The sequence below is a fragment of the Carettochelys insculpta genome, chromosome 14, assembly GCF_033958435.1.
Source record: "Carettochelys insculpta isolate YL-2023 chromosome 14, ASM3395843v1, whole genome shotgun sequence".
In the NCBI taxonomy this organism is placed as follows: Eukaryota; Metazoa; Chordata; order Testudines; family Carettochelyidae; genus Carettochelys; species Carettochelys insculpta.
Window position 1 is genome coordinate 32,296,404 of NC_134150.1, and position 18,811 is coordinate 32,315,214.

Genomic DNA, 18,811 nt, shown 5'->3' on the forward strand with positions numbered 1-18,811 from the left:
GTTTGTGGTTTCTTCTTGTTCCTCCAAACCCTGTCCAAGACAAAGTCCCCAAAATTTTGACACTTAGAAGTTGCCGCAATGGAGAATTAGCCTAATGAAGTGCTGTGTATTCACCGCAGCACTTCATTAGTAATCTCCCATTGCCCTGATTACCATGCCTCCTTCGAAGTTGGGGGCAAGTGTAGACCCAGTCAAAATGTTTGACTAGAAACATTAGAACTAGAACGGACCTCAAGAGGTCATGGGAGTCTATTCCCCTGCCCTCCCAATCACCATTTAGACCATCCCTGATATCTAGCTAACCTGCTCTTAAATGTCTCCAGTGATGCAGATTCCACAATCTCTCTGGGCAATTTATTCCAGCATTTAACCACCCTGATAGTTAGAAAGTTTTTGCTGATGTCCAGTCTAAACCTCCCTTGCTACAATATAAGCCCATTGCTTCTTGTCCTAGCCTCGGAGGCCAAGAACAATTTTCTCCCTCCTCCTTTTAACCCTCTTTAGGTACTTGAAAACTGCTATCAACTCCCCTCAAAAAGCCTTTTCTAAACTAATCAAGCCCAGTTCTTTCCGTCTTCCCTCATAGCTCATGTTCTCTAGACCTTTGATCATTCTTGTTGCTCTTCTCTGGACCATCTCCATTTTCTCCACTTATTTCTTGAAATGTGGTGCCCAGAACTGGATGCAATAATCCAACTGAGGCCTCACCAGTGCTGAGTAGAGTGGAAGAATGACTTCTCTTGTCTTGCTCACAACACTCATATTAATGCATCACAGAATCATGCAATGTTTAGGAGATCACCACATTGTTGTGCTCTGTGTCCTTAAAGGGGCTATAAATTCTTTACTGATTTGCTGAATTGTAAAAAGCACTAAATCTAAAACACTGATAAATCTATGCCCTTTATTGTGGGGTTTTTTAAATTTAAAAACCACTGTGTAAATTGTTTTCTCTTTCTTTAAAATTGACTCTTTTCATATATTGAAATTCTGAGTTCTACCAGTTTACATGTTGACATTAAAGAAAACATTGAATTTACACAATCTTTTTGTTTGAAATATGACATATTGAAAAGCCACTGATTTGCCCAAAGGGACAGAAACATATGATATAATAAACAGCATGACTATATAAGAGAATATTAAAGAGCTTTATCAGGAAATAGAATCCAGGTCTCCTGGCTCCTACTCACTTCCTTTAAACGCCTGCAAAATTGTCATTAGCGTGATAGAAAACAAAGAGACAGGAGTTCTGAAGATATGGTCTGTATCCACTGAGTATGGGTACCCACTACCTCCTCAAGGTTTGGCTCCTGAAGACTATCTTGAGAGGTTTATTTTAAGAATGTTTTATTTGAAAATCCCTGACATGCCATCTGGATCTGGATTTAATTCCCCTCAGAGTGAGGCGAGAAGAGGCATTGGAAACCATTATAACTTGAGGGTCGCACCAGCCTTAGTTGTGATATATAGATGGAAGATTCTGTGCCTTATACTTCTGTTTTCCCACGTGAAAGTCCTCCTAAGCTCTGTGCATGAGTCAGAATTTATCCCATAAGGAATTAAATATAGCAATTCACACCTGCACAGGCATTGTACAGTTCTAAACCATCCATGCTGTTACACTACTTATTTGTAGCAGAGATGACTGAAAGCCATTGAGCGTACTCCAAAAATATGTCAATTCAAATGTCTGCCTAGGCTATGGAAACCTAAAATCTCTTCCTCAAACCACAACCTAGAAGCTTATTTCTCTGATCGACTGCTGTTTAAAGCTGAATTTGCCATTTGACATGGTACCAGAAAGCACAAAATTTGTGTTAATAGAAAGTTAATACTTTCAAGCATGTCCTGTCAGATTTCCTTAACCTCCTCCTAGCACAGGTCATCTACAGAAAGTCAATGCTGCAGTAGAATTGTCTGCAATAAATAAAAAGACATGAATCAACTTCTGCATTAGACGGAAAGAGCATTTTTTAACGCTTCTCAACAAAATTCAAGCTAAACTATTGCAGCTGTTGGCTATTGAAAATGAAATGATTAGGGACCTGATTCTAGGCTGCCTTGAGTTTTGTGGAGCCATTTACAATTAAGCAAAATGGGAAGAGATAGGCCAGGGGTCAGCAACCTGTGGCTCTGGAGTGAGTCTTTAGAGTCATTTGCAGCTCCAGCCTCAGATTCCTCTGCAGCTCTAGAGCTCTAATGACCCTGCCCTACTGCTGCAACAAAAGGAGCTATCTCCAGACTGGCCACCACTCAACTCTCCCACCTGCCCCTCTCACATCTGGCAAGGTCAGGGGTCAGCAGAGGGTGGGGTTAGGCAGGGCAGCAAGGGGAGGAGCAGTGCGAGGTGGGATGGGGCTGGCACTATTGCTGTTCTGTCTGGGCCCAAGCGGATGGTGGTGCAGCAGGCTGCAGTGAGCATGCTCCAGACAGGTACAGAGCCATCTGGGTGTCTTTCCCTCCTTTCTCTGGTTCCTTTTCCTGACGCTGAAGCTGGGCTCCTTCTGAACCCCCCCCTTAACTGTGCTGTTCTATCCTCAGTAGGTGGGTGCTGACCCCTTATGCCCTGGCGCAAGCCTGGCTAGCAATGTCTCTGCTGCTCTGCTTCAGCCCTGGGCTCCCTGGGCATGCAGAAGCATCCTGAACCCACCCTGCTCTAGGCATAGTGCATGCTGGTTCAGCAAAGCAGCAACTGCCTGCTGGGCCTGCTACTGCTGCCTGGCAGGGGGAGAATGTGGAGTGGAGATGCTCACCCTGGGAGTGCCTGCAGGATATGCATGCAGAGCATCACTATCGGGGCATAAGGCAATGCACTCTGACAGTTTCCAAATGACCAGTCAGTGGAACAGTATTGGTCATTGAAACCACCCTGACATGATTTAAGAAGGCAGCAAGCCCATCCCTGGTGTCAAAGAGGCTTAGATAGGAGAACTGGTCATATGGTTATGCAGACATAACCCTGCCAACAAACGAATCTTAAGATGTGTCTACATTACAAACTTATGTCAACAGAAAAGGCCTTCTGTCAACAAAGCCAGGGAGCGTCAACACTACAACCGTGTTTGGTCTAAAATCTGTCGATAGAACACAACCTTTTTCCTGGCAGAGTTCTGTCTTGAAAGTTTGAGATATAGCGCCTCTGTAGACAGAAAAATAGCATAGACGCACCAGGGGGCTGTCTGTTAACAGAGAGGGCTTCCAGTTCACCTAGCACCCAGTCTCCCTCCCAGGACCTGCACCCCTTCCAACCACTCAGCCCCTCACCCTTTCTGTATTCAAATTCCCTCCTGGAGCCTGCATCCCTACTTGCCCCGCAGTTCCCTGTCGCAGCCCCCACCAACTTCCTCCCAGAGCCTGCACCCCTTCCTGCCCTCCTGGTTCCCTCTCCCAGCCCCAAGGGGGCTCCCAGGGCCTCTATTCTTCCCCCACCCAAATGTTCTCCAGCCTTAGGCATGTCCAGGAAGGGTTTGAGGCACCACCAAAATTTTTGCAAAGCTGCCGCAGCTGCCTGCACCTTATGTGTGGTTTGAGCCTTGTTCTGCTAAACCCAGGGTTGTGAGCTCAGTCCTTGAGGGGGCCATTTAGGGATCTGGAACAAACAGAAGAGAAAAATAAAGTCGGGGGGCGGGGCTGATACTTGGTCCTGCTAAGAAGGCAAGGGACTGGACTCACAGAATCACAGGGCTGGAAGGCACCTCAGGAAGTCATCTAGCCCAGCCCCCTGCATCGATGACCCCCACTAAGTCATCCCAGCCAGGACCTTGTCCAGCCAGGACTTAAAAACCTCAAGGGATGGAGAATTCACCACCTTTCTAGGCAACGCGTTCCAATGCTTCGCCACCTGCCTGGTGAAGTAGTTTTTCCTAATATCTAACCTACACCTCTCCCTCTTCAACTTCAGACCATTACTCCTTGTTCTGCCATCTCACACCACTGAAAACAGTTTCTCACCCTCCTTTTTAGAGCTCCCCTTCAGGAAGTTGAAGGCTGCTATTAAATCACCTCTAAGTCTTCTCTTCTGTAAACTAAACAAGCCCAAATCCCTCAGCCTATCCTTATAGGTCTTGTGCTCCAGACCCTTAATCATTTTTGTTGCCCTTCACTGAACCTGCTCCAGCAAATCCACATCCTTTTTGTACTGCGGGGCCCAAAACTGGACACAATATTCCAGATGTGGCCTCACCAGTGCCGGATAAAGAGGAACACTTACTTCTCTAGATCTCCTCAAAATGCTCCTCCTAATGCACCCTAGTATGCCGTTAGCCTTCTTGGCTACAAGGGCACACTGTTTACTCATATCCAGCCTTTCATCCACCATAACCCCTAGGTCCCTTTCCATCGTACTGCTGCTGAGCCAGTCGGTCCCCAGCCTGTAACAATGTTTGGGATTCTTCCGCCCCAGGTGCAGGACTCTACACTTCTCCTTATTGAACTGCATCAGATTTCTTTTGGCCCAGTCCTCCAATTTATCCATGTCCCCCTGGATTCTCTCTCTACCCTCCAACGAATCTACCTCTCCCGCTAGTTTTGTGTCAGCCGCAAAACTCAGTGACCTCCAAGGTCCCTTCCAGTTCTAAGAGATGTGTATCTCCATGGGAGGCCAGGGGCTGAGCCGTGGGGGGAGGGAGGGATCAGGGCAGGACGGCTGGGAGAAGTCCCATGCACAGCAATCCAGGCAACGTGATCACAATCGTGTAGCCAAACCCCCTTCAGCCATGTGGGGCAACTGCCACGGGGAACGGGAGGGGGCAAAGACAGTGGGCAGCTCACCAACGGCTTCGCCCCGCCCACTGGGCTGGAACCGAACCTGGTGCATTCTAACCTCTACCCGGGGATTATTCGAATGGATTTACCTGACCGCCCCCTCCCGCTCACGGGCTCGTCCCCTTCTCTGCCAATAGAAAGCTAGGGCTCTTAGCGCTTCTCGCTGATTGGGAAAATCATCGGTCAATCAAGTAGAGGGCGAATTGAGTGGCACGAGGGGAGAATTGTCCCTCCCCCTGCAGTCACCGGTTCTTTCCCTCAGGCTCGGCTGGGGGTGTGGGAAAGATGGCGGCGGTGAGGGATGCTGAGGCGGCGGAACTGGGAAGGTAATAGGCGTCGCTGTTATCCGCCCGCAGCTAGTAAGGTTGTTCCTGTCTGCCGTGCAGGTGCCGTGCGAGCGCTCTCAGCCCCCACCCCGTTGTCTGTCCCTGCTGCCTCCGTGTCCTCGCCGCTCGCTGGATGGATGGGAGACCTGCTCGGGCAGCCCAGCGGCCTCTGCCCTCGGGCGTGGGCCGCTTGGGGCGGCAGCGCTGTAGTGGGTCAGCCCCGCATGGGTTAGGCCGTCGGGCTGGGTTATTCCAAGTGCGGAAGGCGCCTCGCAGGCCTGCCTGGCTGGGTCCTCAGCTATGCGCGTTCAGCGCAGGCGGGGGCTCCGTGTCAGAACCGGGGGTCGTGTTTTCTGGTGGCCCAAATCGGGTTTGTTTAGCTCAGGCCCCCGGACTGTGAAATAAGTACACGTGTAAATGTACATATTCCCGTGCTCACACCACACACACACACACCACGTGTGCTACAATCACACGCGCGCTACACTCACACACACGCATTCCAGCAGAGCGGGATGTTCACTGCACCTGATTTAGTGAATTTGATCCCCGCTGTTGTGGGCAGGTGCACAGAATTTTACACCGGTATCTCTGTTCTCTATGGCAGTGTGTCTTAAACTTTTTGAGACCATGGACTACCAAATAATAATTTTATGTGGAACATTGGTGAAAATTCTCTTTAAAAAATTCAGGCCAAAAAAAAAAAGCCCCAAAACCAGCAACATACACAACAAAAGCAAAATTTATGAAGGTATCATAGCAACGAGGAACTAGCATTGGATGTATTTTTAATAACAGAAAATATATGCTATCAGTGTATTTTTCCAGATGCTCCTGGGACACTTGCAAGTTGTTCACTGAAACCAGTGTTCCACGAAATAGGGTAATACTGTAGTGCTTACAACATGTGGCACTGCTGAATTAGGGCATGTCAAACACATGTTTATTGTATTTATCCTCACCCCTGTGAGTTAAGGAGGTGGTGGTATGATCGTTTTACAGATGGGAATCTGAGGTACAGAAAGACCATGGGTATGTGTATGTTGCAAAGACAAACCTGTACCTAACCCATCCCTGTTGACTCTAGCTGAGACACTCTTTCCTTGCAGTGTACGTGTCAAGGTGCAGGCTGCTGCCAGAGCAGTGGGCCTCTGCCCCCTCCAGAGGCCTAAATCTTAGGTCCAGCCTGAGCCTGGAAGTGTACCATGTAGTTAAACAATCCATTAGCCTGACCACCGAATGACCAGGTCAGCTGTCATGGGCCACTACAGGCTTGTCCTTGCAATGTACTTATCCTGGCCTACTGCCAGTAGAAGTGTAATTTTTTCAGCTCAGGTAGATATGCATATGTTAGCTCTGGTCAAACTAATATTCTAAGAATAGCTTAGTAGTGTCTGGGTATAAAACTTTCTGAGACTTAAGTGTGTACTTGGGTAGTTGGCATGTGTCACTACATGTGCTGCTGTGTTTATTTTTATATTCCTTGGTCCTGTACTTCTATGAAAAGAGATCTGTTGAAAAGAATCTGCCTGCCAGATCTTCACCAGTCTGTTACTGATTACCCCTGCTCTATTGTATGTGCCTTGGCATAGGCCAGGACTATCTCTTTTTATCTTAATTTAAAAGATATACTGGGTGACCAATCTTTTTTGTAAAGATCAATGCAAAGGCCAATATTGTAACAGTTGAAAATATTCACAGAATTTATGTGGATAATAGACATTTTATGGAATTCTGCATAATGTATTTTGTGGCAATTAATTTTGTGTCATCCTTTCTTATACAAGATAGCTGGTCTTAAAATAAAACCTCAACATATATTTAAGTAGTTGGAGCAGTCTACCTGAAATGATTTCAGGTACTTCACATTATGCTAATAAAATCATATTTTTATACAAGAGTAATAAGTTCTTTGGAACAGACTGCACTGGAGTCCTTTGCTATTACATCTTGACTGAGACGCAAGACTGTGGCTAACTTTCTGTTTGCAGGTCATGCCATTGATTTCTCAAGTGCATATAATTACTTGTGAATTTTTGGGCTTGGAGCTGTATGTATTTATTACTACTATGCTCTGTAAGACATTTCTCTGGCTAGCAGTTAACAAAGCGTAAACACAAAGTATTCTTGTTATCTCAAAGTGCAGTTACGCATGACTGTTGGATTGCCTCAGGATTGTGTGCCTTAAATGCAGTACAATGTGCCAATTCCTATTTTTGGTATTTATTTTAATAGTGGTCAGGATCAGGCCTATTAACTAATGTGACCCTAATGAGGTGGTATTCCCATTTTGTATATGGCAAAACGCAAAAAAAGATGTGACGTTCCAGGTCACATACCAAGATAATGAACTGGGAATGAAATCCAATTCTCGTGGCTCTATGTCAGGTATCCTATCCACTGAACCGTGCTGTCTCCTAAATGCAGTACACTCATCCCTCATTTAACGAGTACTTTACTAATGAGTACTCATTAAAACGAGGAACATATATACCTACCTTTATTCACTATACAAGTGAACTTCCCCCGCTGATATGAGCAGGGTCCCTGGCTGGGGGTGGGGAGACCCACAGCTGGAGCACAGCCAGCTGAGGGGTCCCTGGCCAGGAGGCTGGGAGACCCACAGCCCTGCAGCTGGCTCTGCTTCAGCCAGCCCTGTGGCTGGAGCCTTCTCCCTCCCTTCCTTCAGACATGCAGCTGTCTGACAGCCCTTAGGCTGGGGAAGATAAGGAGAAGGCTCTTAGCCTGTTTCCCTCCTGTAGTGACAGGAAGGTGAAACTGACCAGCTGTGAGCTGATCAGTTTCCTGGCCCAGCAAGCCATGGGGAGACTGGAACCAGCCTGCCCCTGGTTCCCAGCTGCTGTCACTCTGGGAGCCAGGAAACTGACCAACCCTGGTGCTTCCTGGCTTCCCTCCCCTTGCAGGAAAATTCAAGTTATGCAGTGGTTGCAGGAACAATCCCTGGGTAACTCGAGGGTTTACTGTATTAGCCCCCCCACGCCCACCTCACAGACCTCACCCTTGGCCAGGTTTTAACACCCCCCCAAGGTTCCAAACTGCCCCCATCCTTAAACCCCACCCCCAATAGCCACAAACCACCTCCAGCCTCAGAGCCCCCCCAGCAGCCCCAAACTACCCCGCCAGGCTTACTCCCCTCCAGCAGCCCCAAGCTGCCCCCAGCCTTACAACCTCCCCTGCAGCCCCAGACTTCCCCCAGTCTTAGACCCCCCCTGCATCCCTCAACAGCCCCAGCCTTAGGTACTCCTCCTCCTCCTGCAGCCTCTTCACTGGGGCTGGTAGGCGAGGTGGCTCTCCCAGCCCTCCTGCTCCTAGCAATTAACTCAAGTGTTAAGGTTTCAGCACCTTAGGCATAAGGTAGTTGCTATCCCTAGTGATAGAGATAGCTGCCATCTCCAGCAGCTACCTCTGTTGACAGATATCTGCCTCAGGCAGCGGTGTTAAGAAACTGCAGATGGCTTCTTTAACAGCCACATGCAGCTGGGAACTGCCCAGCTGGTGACTTTTAACAAATCTAATGGAATCCATGTTTGGGTGCCAACCCACAGGTTAGGAGTCCCTGCTCTACATCTATATACTACGTCCTATTTCTGGTGCCAAACTATTCAAATACATCAGAAAAGCACCTAAACTCAACTGGTTTATGTCAAGTTACAAGCACTTGGAACAAATTGTAGACTTTTATGTGTATTTTAATGGGAATTTAGTGTCGCTCTTATGAGTTTTCACCTACAAGCAGAACTTTGGGAACCAATTGTGCTCGTATAGCAAGGGATGAGCGTATTTTAAAAATGGGAATTTGAGGCAGAGAGATTAAATGACTAGATGAAGCTGTCATAAGACAGTTATTGCAGATCTGTGAAATGAACCTAGATCCCCAGCTCCTAGTCCAGTAACGTATCCACAGAATCATTGCTCCACTGCTATGTGTTTTTCAACACTTTCATTTTGCAGTCATGTGCCTTCTTTGGTAACTACTGTTCCATTAACTGTATAGAAATGGTTGAGCAGTATTGTGCCCAGAAACATACTGAGTTGAGTCTAATCTTAAACTGAGTCCAGAAAGCCTTAATTATGTCAGTGCACAATGATGCAATTAGAATTATCAGTGGAGGATGGAATATACTGTATATACTTTTTAAAGAAAATCTGAGGATTTTTTAAATGCTGTAGTATAAAAACACACTGCCAGTTTTATATTTGCTAATGTTATGTGTATGTGGATACATGTTTATTAAATTAATAAGAGCTGTTTGCTCTTACATGAATCAGAAAAATTAAATCCATGTTGCTTTGGGAGTGAGATTATGATGATCAATAGTTCAGATTCTTAATAATTGCAGGCTTGTATGGGCACAATATTTAGTTATGTTTACCCGATAATTTTGAAAAGCAGGATGTGTTTTTGAGACCTCTGGTATTTGTCAATCCTAAATTATAATCTTCCCTATATTTTTAAGTGGTAGGATAAGCCTTCTGTTTAGTTACGGAGCTCTCTTTTTCTTTTTTTCTTTTTAAGCAAAAGTATAAAAGATAAGGCCAAGATCAGTTTAAGAAAATACGATGTTGGAAGCAAATTCTCCCATTTGCCACTAACCAAAGCATCTGTTCTTATGCCTCTAATGGTTAAAGATGGAAAGCTTCATGTGCTGTTTACTGTCAGATCGATGAAGGTATGTGAACCAGAAGAACAAAGTCAACTGCATTAACATTAAAAGTAAAATGAGTGTTTTGCAAGATTGAGCTTTGTGAAAATAAAAAGTGAAGAAAGGAGAGCATTAAGTTGATAGTCATATTAATTCATATTCTTATCCACATATTAGTCTGTGTGTACAAGTCTTAATTATTACTGTATTCTTGTAGTATCCCCAGCCTGTGGCCTGGATTCAGACTACGGCCTGCCGGATCTGGTCCTCTGAGGCTCAAGGCTCCCCTCCCCAGCATCTGTCCTGCAGCAGGCTGGGGGGGGGGGGTGGAGCCCCAAGCCTCGCAGGCTGGAGTCAGGCAGGGAGGGGCAGGATTCTATCCACAGGCTCTGCTTGGCAAGGTAACAAGGGAATCAGCTCCAGACACCACACACTGCCACCACTGCAGTGCTGCCTGGAGAGGTTTTTCACCCACCATGCTGATTGGTCTTAATTCCATCCAATCAGAGCAGCAGGGTGGGGGCAGTGCTTGAGAATGGCCAGGGGAGCTTCTACAGGTAAGCACACCCCAGCCCCACCACCATTGCCCAGACCCTGCACCCCCAGCCTACTCAGACCACCACCCCACTCCTGCACCTCTCCTCACACCCAGACCCTCCCCATCTTTAGTCTGTTCCTACACCCTCTTCCTCCTGTTCAGACCCTCACATCTTAGACTGCTATTGTAGCCCAGTCCTGCTCAGATCCTACCCTTGGCCTGCTCTGCACCCCACTCCTGCCCAGATCACCCACCTCTAGCCTGTTTTTGCACCATATCACTCTCCCAGACCCCCGCAACCTCCAGCCCACTCTTACACGCTCCCTCCTGCCCAGACCCCATACCTCAAGCCTGCTTCCATACAGTCCCCTCCCACATTGCTCCCACCCTGGCCGTTTGTACACAGGCCACTTTCTTCGAAAGTGGCATGGTAATACATGGCCCGAAATATGCTAATGACGCGTGGATGGGAATTCCCCCCCACCTCATTAGCATACAGTCACGTGATTTGGAGTCCGGAAGACCATTCTTCCGGACTCCAAAATGACTTTTAGAAGCGCGGCCACTGGGGGTTCTTCCAGAAGGAAGTCCTTCTTCCTGAAAACTTTTGGGAAGAAGGGGCCCCCTGAAGAAGGACTTCCTTCCAGAAGACACCCCCCCCCCCCCGGGTGGCTGTGCTTCTAAATGACCTTTTGGAGTCCGGAAGAACGGTCTTCCGGACTCCAAATCATGTGACCGTATGCTAATGAGGTGCAAGGAATTTGCATCCATGCCTTATTAGCATATTTTGGAGCATGTATTACCATGCCACTTTCGAAGAAAGCAGCCTGTGTAGAAATGGCCCCTGAGCTGGGGAGGGGGTTAAAAATACTACTAGCCATGCTCCCCCCCCCCGCCCCGGCTCAGGGACTGGTGCACAAGGGAACAAAGGAGCGTGCCTTTTTTACTTGTTTTTGCAGTTGGAGACCAATCACTGAGGTTTGCGTGATATTTTTGTTTTGTTTTGTGTGGGAAGGGTTTTGTTTTTTTTTTTTTTGCTTCTCAGTTATGTGCCCTGGCTTATTTCTTCTGTGGTTCAGGGGCCTTGACCCAAAAAAAAAACAAACCCAACTTCTATTGTAGAGCCTAATCTTCAAACATGTATGCAAACCGTAATACGTACACAAACTTTCATTAGCACATGTAAACATTGATCACCAATATTTACTTTCTATAAACACGATAATAATTTGGATGTTTCTGAGAAGTCTGATACAAATTTCCAAGTCATAAAAAAGTAGAATGGATTGATTTAAATTACCAAGAAAAAAATCATTGATTCAACTCAAGTTTTCACTGATACCTTTTCATGTATTTCTTAAACAATGTTGCAGATTTGATCACTAGAACATGTTAATATACAGCTCGGTAGAGCATTTTACAACACTAAGAAGTGTACTTTGTGTAATTTCTTTCAGATAATTTGATTTTTTTAATTAATTTAGGAAATAGTATATAATAGTTATTAACAGTGTCAAGTTGTAGATGCAGCAGTACTATATTAGGAATGGTAAGAAGTAAATCACTAACATAATAGCCATTATATTTTATTAAACTAAATCTTAAATGTTATATAAATTTTTCACATTTGCAGTCGCAGCAGTCTCTTCAGTTGCTAGCTGACAGCTGTCTTTAGCTTCTTTTTTTAATTTTCAAATGTTACTAGCTTTAACAGTGTTCCCTCTAATTATTCCATCTCTGTGTGAAATAAATATTATGCACATCAGGGCATGTGTGGATGTGCACTTTGGATGAGATACTTCAATCAGTTTAGTCACCATTTTCTTTACAAAGTTGTATGACAATAGGCCAGTTCTTAATAAAGTGTTCAAAACAGTCAACAACAGAATGCCATCAAACACTTTGAGAGAGGATTGGTTTGGAAGTTCCTGCTCTCTTCAGTGAAGCTGAAACAAAATGGTTATTATGGAAGTATTTTGTGACTGCAACACAGTTTTCTTTTATTACTAGAGAAGACGTACGTAATTTTTGACTTCCCCTGGTTGACCAAAATCCATTGTCTGGGTCTTCTCAGGTTCAGCCTGTATTATTAAACCAAAACTTCAAATGAATGTAATTAGAGACTTTGTTTATTCTGAGATGTTTTCTGCGGATGATTTTGTTTTTTTTTATTGATTTCTCTTACCTTGCATATTTACTTTTTTGTTTAACCATATGCAAGTATCCATGTTTAGTGACAGAGAGAACTCCAAAGAGCATGTTCAGTCTCTTTTGTGAAAGGGAGATGGTAAAAGGCTTGAAATGTGGATGTAAAGTTTAAAGGAAAGTATACAACATAAAGTGCATGATAATAGAAGTAACATTATTATAAAATTACCTCTTTTGTTTGATGCTGAAAGTGAGGGACCTAGAGGCTACGTCTACATGTGCCCCAAACTTCGAAATGGCCACGCAAATAGCCATTTCGAAGTTTACTAATGAAGCGCTGAAATGCATATTCACCGCTTCATTAGCATGCGGGCAGCAGCGGCGCTTCGAAATTGATGCGGCTTGCCGCCGCGCATCTTGTCCCGACGGGGCTCCTTTTCAAAAGGACCCCGCCTACTTCGAAGTCCCCTTATTCCCATGAGCTCGTGGGAATAAGGGGACTTCGAAGTAGGCGGGGTCCTTTCGAAAAGGAGCCCCGTCGGGACGAGACGCGCGGCGGCAAGCCGCGTCAATTTCGAAGCGCTGCTGCCGCCCGCATGCTAATGAAGCACTGAATATGCATTTCAGCGCTTCATTAGTAAACTTCGAAATGGCTATTTGCGTGGCCATTTCGAAGTTTGGGGCACATGTAGACACGGCCAGAGTGGACAAATAGACACTGGACATAGCTACACTGGCACCCCACCTTTCAAAAGGGGGATGCTGGTGAGCTGCTTCAGCAGATGCAAATGAGGTGCTGCCAAGCAAATGCAGTGCCTCATTAGCGTAACGGCAGCCACGCACATTTTGAAAATGCCACTTTAAATGCGCGCTGCTGGTGTAGACAGGGGACTTTTGAAAGGACCCACTGATTTCGAAAACCCCTCCTTCCCATTTGGTTTTGGGAAGAAGGGACTTTTGAAATCCTGGGGTCCTTTCGAAAGGCCCCTGTCTACACCAGCGGTGCGCATTTCGAAAGCGGCACTTTTGAAATGCGCATGGCCACAGTTATGCTAAGGAGGTGCTGTATATGCATGGCAGCACCTCATTAGCATCTGCCCCCTTTCTAAAGGGGAGCGCTAGTGTAGTCACAACCACTGTGTTCAGATGTTGACTAAGCTTCCTCATGCAGTTTTGACAGTGCATTGCTCTTGACTTGAAGTGCTCTTATTCTAGTTCTCGGCCTTGTTGATTAGAGAGATCTACAATAATTTGGAGTAATTTTGTGGACACAAGGATCCAAGATGAAATTAGCAAAATTATTTTATTTTGTAATACTCGTTTAATTTCCAGTTGAGAAGATCTCCAGGAGAAGTGTGCTTTCCGGGAGGTAAAAGTGAACCAACAGATCGAGATGAAATAGCCACTGCTCTCCGGGAAGCCCAGGAAGAAGTTGGACTCTGTCCAGAGCAGGTGGAAGTTATCTGTAGGCTTGTACCTGGAATTGATAAAGTAAGATGTACCAAAATATATATATATAAAATATCTGAATATTGTTATATTGTTAGGAAATGAGCTGAAAATTGCATTTTACTACTATAAGTTTTAACACTGGCCCATTTCAAATCTGTAGAAGTAAGTGACTTTGTGTTTTTGTAATGGGAATTCACCCAGTTTACTACTTTGTTCTGGAGATGTCTCTTGAGGTGTAAGTCAGTGTTAGCTTATACGTTTTCAAGCTTCTAGGCCAGGGGATTCAAACATCTGCTCCATGGGCGAGTCCCAGTTAAAATGATTGCACAGTTCAGCTCAGGACTCCCATAGGGTAAGGAGGGTCCCCAAGCCTGGCCTTCCCCACGTGATGCCCTGTGTCCCCCAAGCAGGCAGTTCTGAATATCTCTCAGGGATCTGATGCTGCATGACAGCAATAGTTACCCTCTTTCTACCACCACCCTGCACTCTCTGCAGCTCCTACTGCCACAGGGAAGTGGCACACACTGAATCAAGTGTGCCCACCCAGTGCGCTGCCACTTCCCCTGCACGTCCTGTTGTGGGAAGTACAGGGTGGGGGGGAATGAGGGAATGAACACTGCTGCTGGGCAGCACCAAGCACCTCCCTACCCAGTGAATCCCCAAAGTAAAATACTCAGCAGGGAGGGCATGCCATAGATCTGAGAAGGCAGAGCGATAGCACGAGGGGGCAGGCTTTGGAGGCAAGTAATGACAAGGCCCGTCTGGCCCTCCAGAAGTCCTGATCTGGATTGCACATTTGCTGTAGCTGGGACTGGCCAGCGTGCTGGGAGTTTGAGACCCGTGTCTAGGCTCTAGCTGTATCTCACATGGGAAGAGTTTTCATGTGTTTGAAAACAGAGATAAAATGCTTCATTTTCAAAGCAGTTTTTTTTTGTATAGTATTTCTTCTGAATGCCCTAATCTTTGATTATTTGTCTCCTTTCTGTGGGTTTTATCCTGACAGATAAGAAAATGAAAATAATATCTTCCAGTAGTAGTGTGGAAATGTGTGTTATCTACTATTTTGAAACATGAAGTATTCATGTAAAGATAGCTTTAAAGCACTAACATTCATAGAAAGGAGAAATCTAATTGTTATAACAGTTTTCATAAATATTTTCAAGCCAATTACAGCACTCTCTCTCAAAATTATTAATTATAATAATTTGAAATATACATATGCCTTTGAATATACCAGAATGATTAACTTTTAATGCTCTCTGTTACAGCATCATCTACTTTTGTAGTGTCTCATAGTCAATTTTATTTTGAGAGTTAAGGGTGATATAAAAATTATGTAATCAGGTGAATAAAAATATACTTAAACTGGTGGCTCTTGGTCCAAAAACACTCTTATCTATCTTACTCTGTTCTGTTACCTTGATCTAAATAATGTCACTCTTGGGTTTATGTAGTCTATCCAGATTAATACTAGAGTAACTGAAGACAGATTGTGGCTTTGTATTTGGAACAGTAACACTTCTTGCTGATTCTGCAGGGGATGATGGTTGGCTTTCATTTTAATAACATGTATCAGTTTTTCACATTTATAATTTGTATGAATAGACTATGTTAGTGGCCTACTGTTTGTCAGTAAACTCTACAGTATGGAATATCAAACTCACTCATTCATATGTATGGTTGTGTTACCCTGTATTGGTAGCAGTGTGTCAGAGTTGTAGCTTTGTTAGTCTGTTTCAACAGAAACAATGAGGAGTCCTGTGGTACCCTGAAGACTAACAGATTTATTTGATGCATCTGACTAAGTGGGCTCCAGCCCACAAAAGCTTATGCCTAAATAAATGTCTTAGTCTTTAAGATGCCACAGGACTCCACTGTATTTACTATAAGCACTATTGCCCCAAATGAGCAATGTGTTTAAGAACCTTCGTTAGTTTGAAATGCATAAATAGACCCATTGATAACCGGTACTCTGGTCTGTCCATATACATTGTCCAGCAGGATCATGAACGTTTCAGGACCAGAAAGCCCCATGTCCTAGATTGGGGGCTAGCTTGGAGTCGGGCCAGGCTACTGAAGAGGGGACCAGCAGCAGCTGGGATGGGGTGGAGTGGCCAGCTGGGGCGCTGGCAACCCAGAAGCATGTGTCTGGGACCGGCAGCCGGGGCCAGGAAACAGCAGCCCTGCGGCCGGGAAGTAGCTGGGCTTGGGGTCTGAGAGCAGGCCAGCAGGGGACATTGACCCGTCTTTGTATGGCAAAATCTCTGGTCTGGGACCACTCAGGTCCCGAGGGCGCTGGACCAAGGAGGAGCAACCTGTACATGCCTGAGTATGTAGGTGCTGAATCAGGGCCTGAAAGTGCTTGCAAGTACGGTTGTTTCATAGGTTATCAATAGTGTTATAAATTCAGTATAGTTCTAATTGATGATTTCTAAAACAGTTTAAAAAATACAAGACTGTAAGTATTTCTAACAAGCTGATGTTTTTTTTGTTTCTTTCAGATGGGTTCTTTGATAACTCCAGTTGTAGGATTTATAGAGGACACATTCCAAGCTAGACCTAATCTGGATGAAGTGAGTGATGTGTTTTTGGTGCCACTGGAGTACTTTATTGAGCCATTAAAGCACATGACCTTGCCTTATAAAAGAGCAGATGGTGTTACAAGTTGGCTGCATGCTTTTGTATATGATGACCCTGAGCGTAAAACATCTCTTCGGATATGGGGACTCACTGCGCACTTTGCTGTATTTCTTGCTCTTGTAATTTTTGAAAAGAAACCTACATTTGACATTAAGTATGATCTTGACAATTTAATTTCATCCTCTGAGAAGAGTTTCATGGAGCAGTATATGTCACTACACAAAGGAAGAAGCAGCAAATTGTGAGCTGTGGGACAACACATAAGTGTAAATATTTTTCAAAGTCTACTCTTTGATTTTCTGAATCAGAAGTTTTCCCATTTTAATGCCTTTATTGGATCATAAAAAATAAAGTGCTGTTAGGTTAATGAGCTTTAAATAAAATAATTTCTGTGTTTATTTTACATGTCTAAAAATTAATTGTATTTTTCATATTCTTTGTGGTTAAGGCATTGGTCTGGGGATTCGGGCCTGGTCACAGACCTCGTCTGTTATCTTGAATAACTTACTTACTCTCTGTGCTTTGGTTTCTCTCTGAAGTGTGGATAACTCTTTCTTGGGTTTAGAACAGTTCAGAACAGAGTACATATCTTACTATGCTTTGTACAGCAACAAGCATGATGGGGCTCTAAATACTGATTGGGGTCCTTGGGCACTACTATAATACAATTGCAAGGTGGCAATCCTTTTACCAACTTGGTTGGTTTTTGTTTTTATTTATTAATATTAGAGCTTGTGCTCACTGACATTCCTTAAAACCAAATTCCAGGAAGCGTACAGTACAAGCAACAATTCTGAAATATTCTTTACAACTCAGCCATCTTTTAGAGGGATCACCTTCTAGGATTCAAGTCTAGCCATTTTTTCTCTCTATTGAAATAACTCGTTCCAAGTAATGCCAGACATAGTGCTGTTCAGTTTTGTGATGTTATAACCTGTCCACTGTCAGTATTTGGACCAGGACCACCAGGTCATTTCACGTAGGCCAGTAAAAAGTTGTCAGATGGTTAAACCCTTAAAAGGAACTATTAATTTAGGCTGGATTTGACCTTGCAATTTAGAAGTGAATTTACCAGTCTTCAAAGACAGCCTGTTTCCTCCAATGTGTTCTTTCAATGTGTATTTCCTCCAATGTGCAGTGAGAGTTGAGAGCATTTAGGATCAGGTCCACCCTTTTGCTAGCGTAGTGCTAGATTCCTGCTGAGCAAAGTCTCAGTTCTTGTATACTAGGTGATCATGTGATGTGGACACATGCCCTCTCTCCTGTACTAGAGTGTTAGTTAAGCCCTGTTGAAGAAGATTTGAGTAAGACTTCAGAGATGCTGTACCTGTTTCCTCTCAGTAGTACAGCCAGGACATCCATTCTGTTTTGAGCTCCCCAGGCATTGTCTTTGTGATTGGAGACCCATGTGTCTGTCCCTTCTCACCAGAACACATGGTTTGCTGCCTTTGACATGTGTTTCCCAGCCCAGACAGATTTCCCTGGAACACCTGCTTGCTTTCTTCTCAGAGACAGATAACACGGTGACTGTGTGTAGGTATAAATTACCATTCAGCACCCCTTAGGCAAGCCTACTTTATTCTTAGGGTAAAAAACATTAAAGGGAAAATGTACTAGAAACAATAAAATAACCTGGATACATACTAATAAGTTCACCAGAATTAACTCTAGCCTTCACATGGCTTCTAGCAGGTTCCGTCCTTCCAATTCTATGCTAAAGATTAAGTTTTTCTAGACTAGGGTTCCTGACCATTTATTGGAGCAGGAAGAAACCCAAGAGCTATTTGAAAACAAGGCTATTTGTGCACAAACAAAAATTGTCTGTTAGTTTCTGGAGAAATTGGTTTGAACTAGCAAGTACAAACCTTTCTGGAGGTGTCTTCTTTGAAGATGTTGCAAGCTGAGTGAATTTGTGTAGTCACCCCATTTTCTCCTATTTACCTTTTCTAAGGAAATTTTTATAATTTCCAATGCCACAAAGAATCACAGAGTTAGGAGGGACCACAAGGGTCATCTAGTCTAAATCCCTGCCAAGATGCAGGATTATGTCTAAATCATCCAAGCCAGATGATTACCCAGTCTTTTTTTTTTTTAAAAAAAAAGCTCCATTGAAGAAGCTGCCATGATTTTACTGCTCCATTGTCCTACAGTGACTTTTTGTTTGGTTGGGTTTTTTGGGTTTTTTTGCTTCTGTGTTAGGTGACTGTGAAGGTTGGCTCATTTTAGGCTTTTCTTTGCTTAAACCTCATAACACAGGATGCACATTGGTTGCAGGT

General features: G+C 44.5%; 1 protein-coding gene across 1 annotated transcript; it reads left to right on the top strand.

Annotated features, from left to right (window-relative positions):
* Positions 1-5,052: 5,052 nt before the first annotated feature.
* Positions 5,053-17,164, top strand: NUDT7 (nudix hydrolase 7). Its single transcript, XM_075008951.1, has 4 exons — positions 5,053-5,093; positions 9,631-9,784; positions 13,776-13,934; positions 16,397-17,164. The coding sequence occupies exons 1-4, from the start codon at positions 5,053-5,055 to the stop codon at positions 16,778-16,780; spliced, it is 738 nt and encodes a 245-aa protein (XP_074865052.1). The 3' UTR covers positions 16,781-17,164.
* Positions 17,165-18,811: the final 1,647 nt, after the last annotated feature.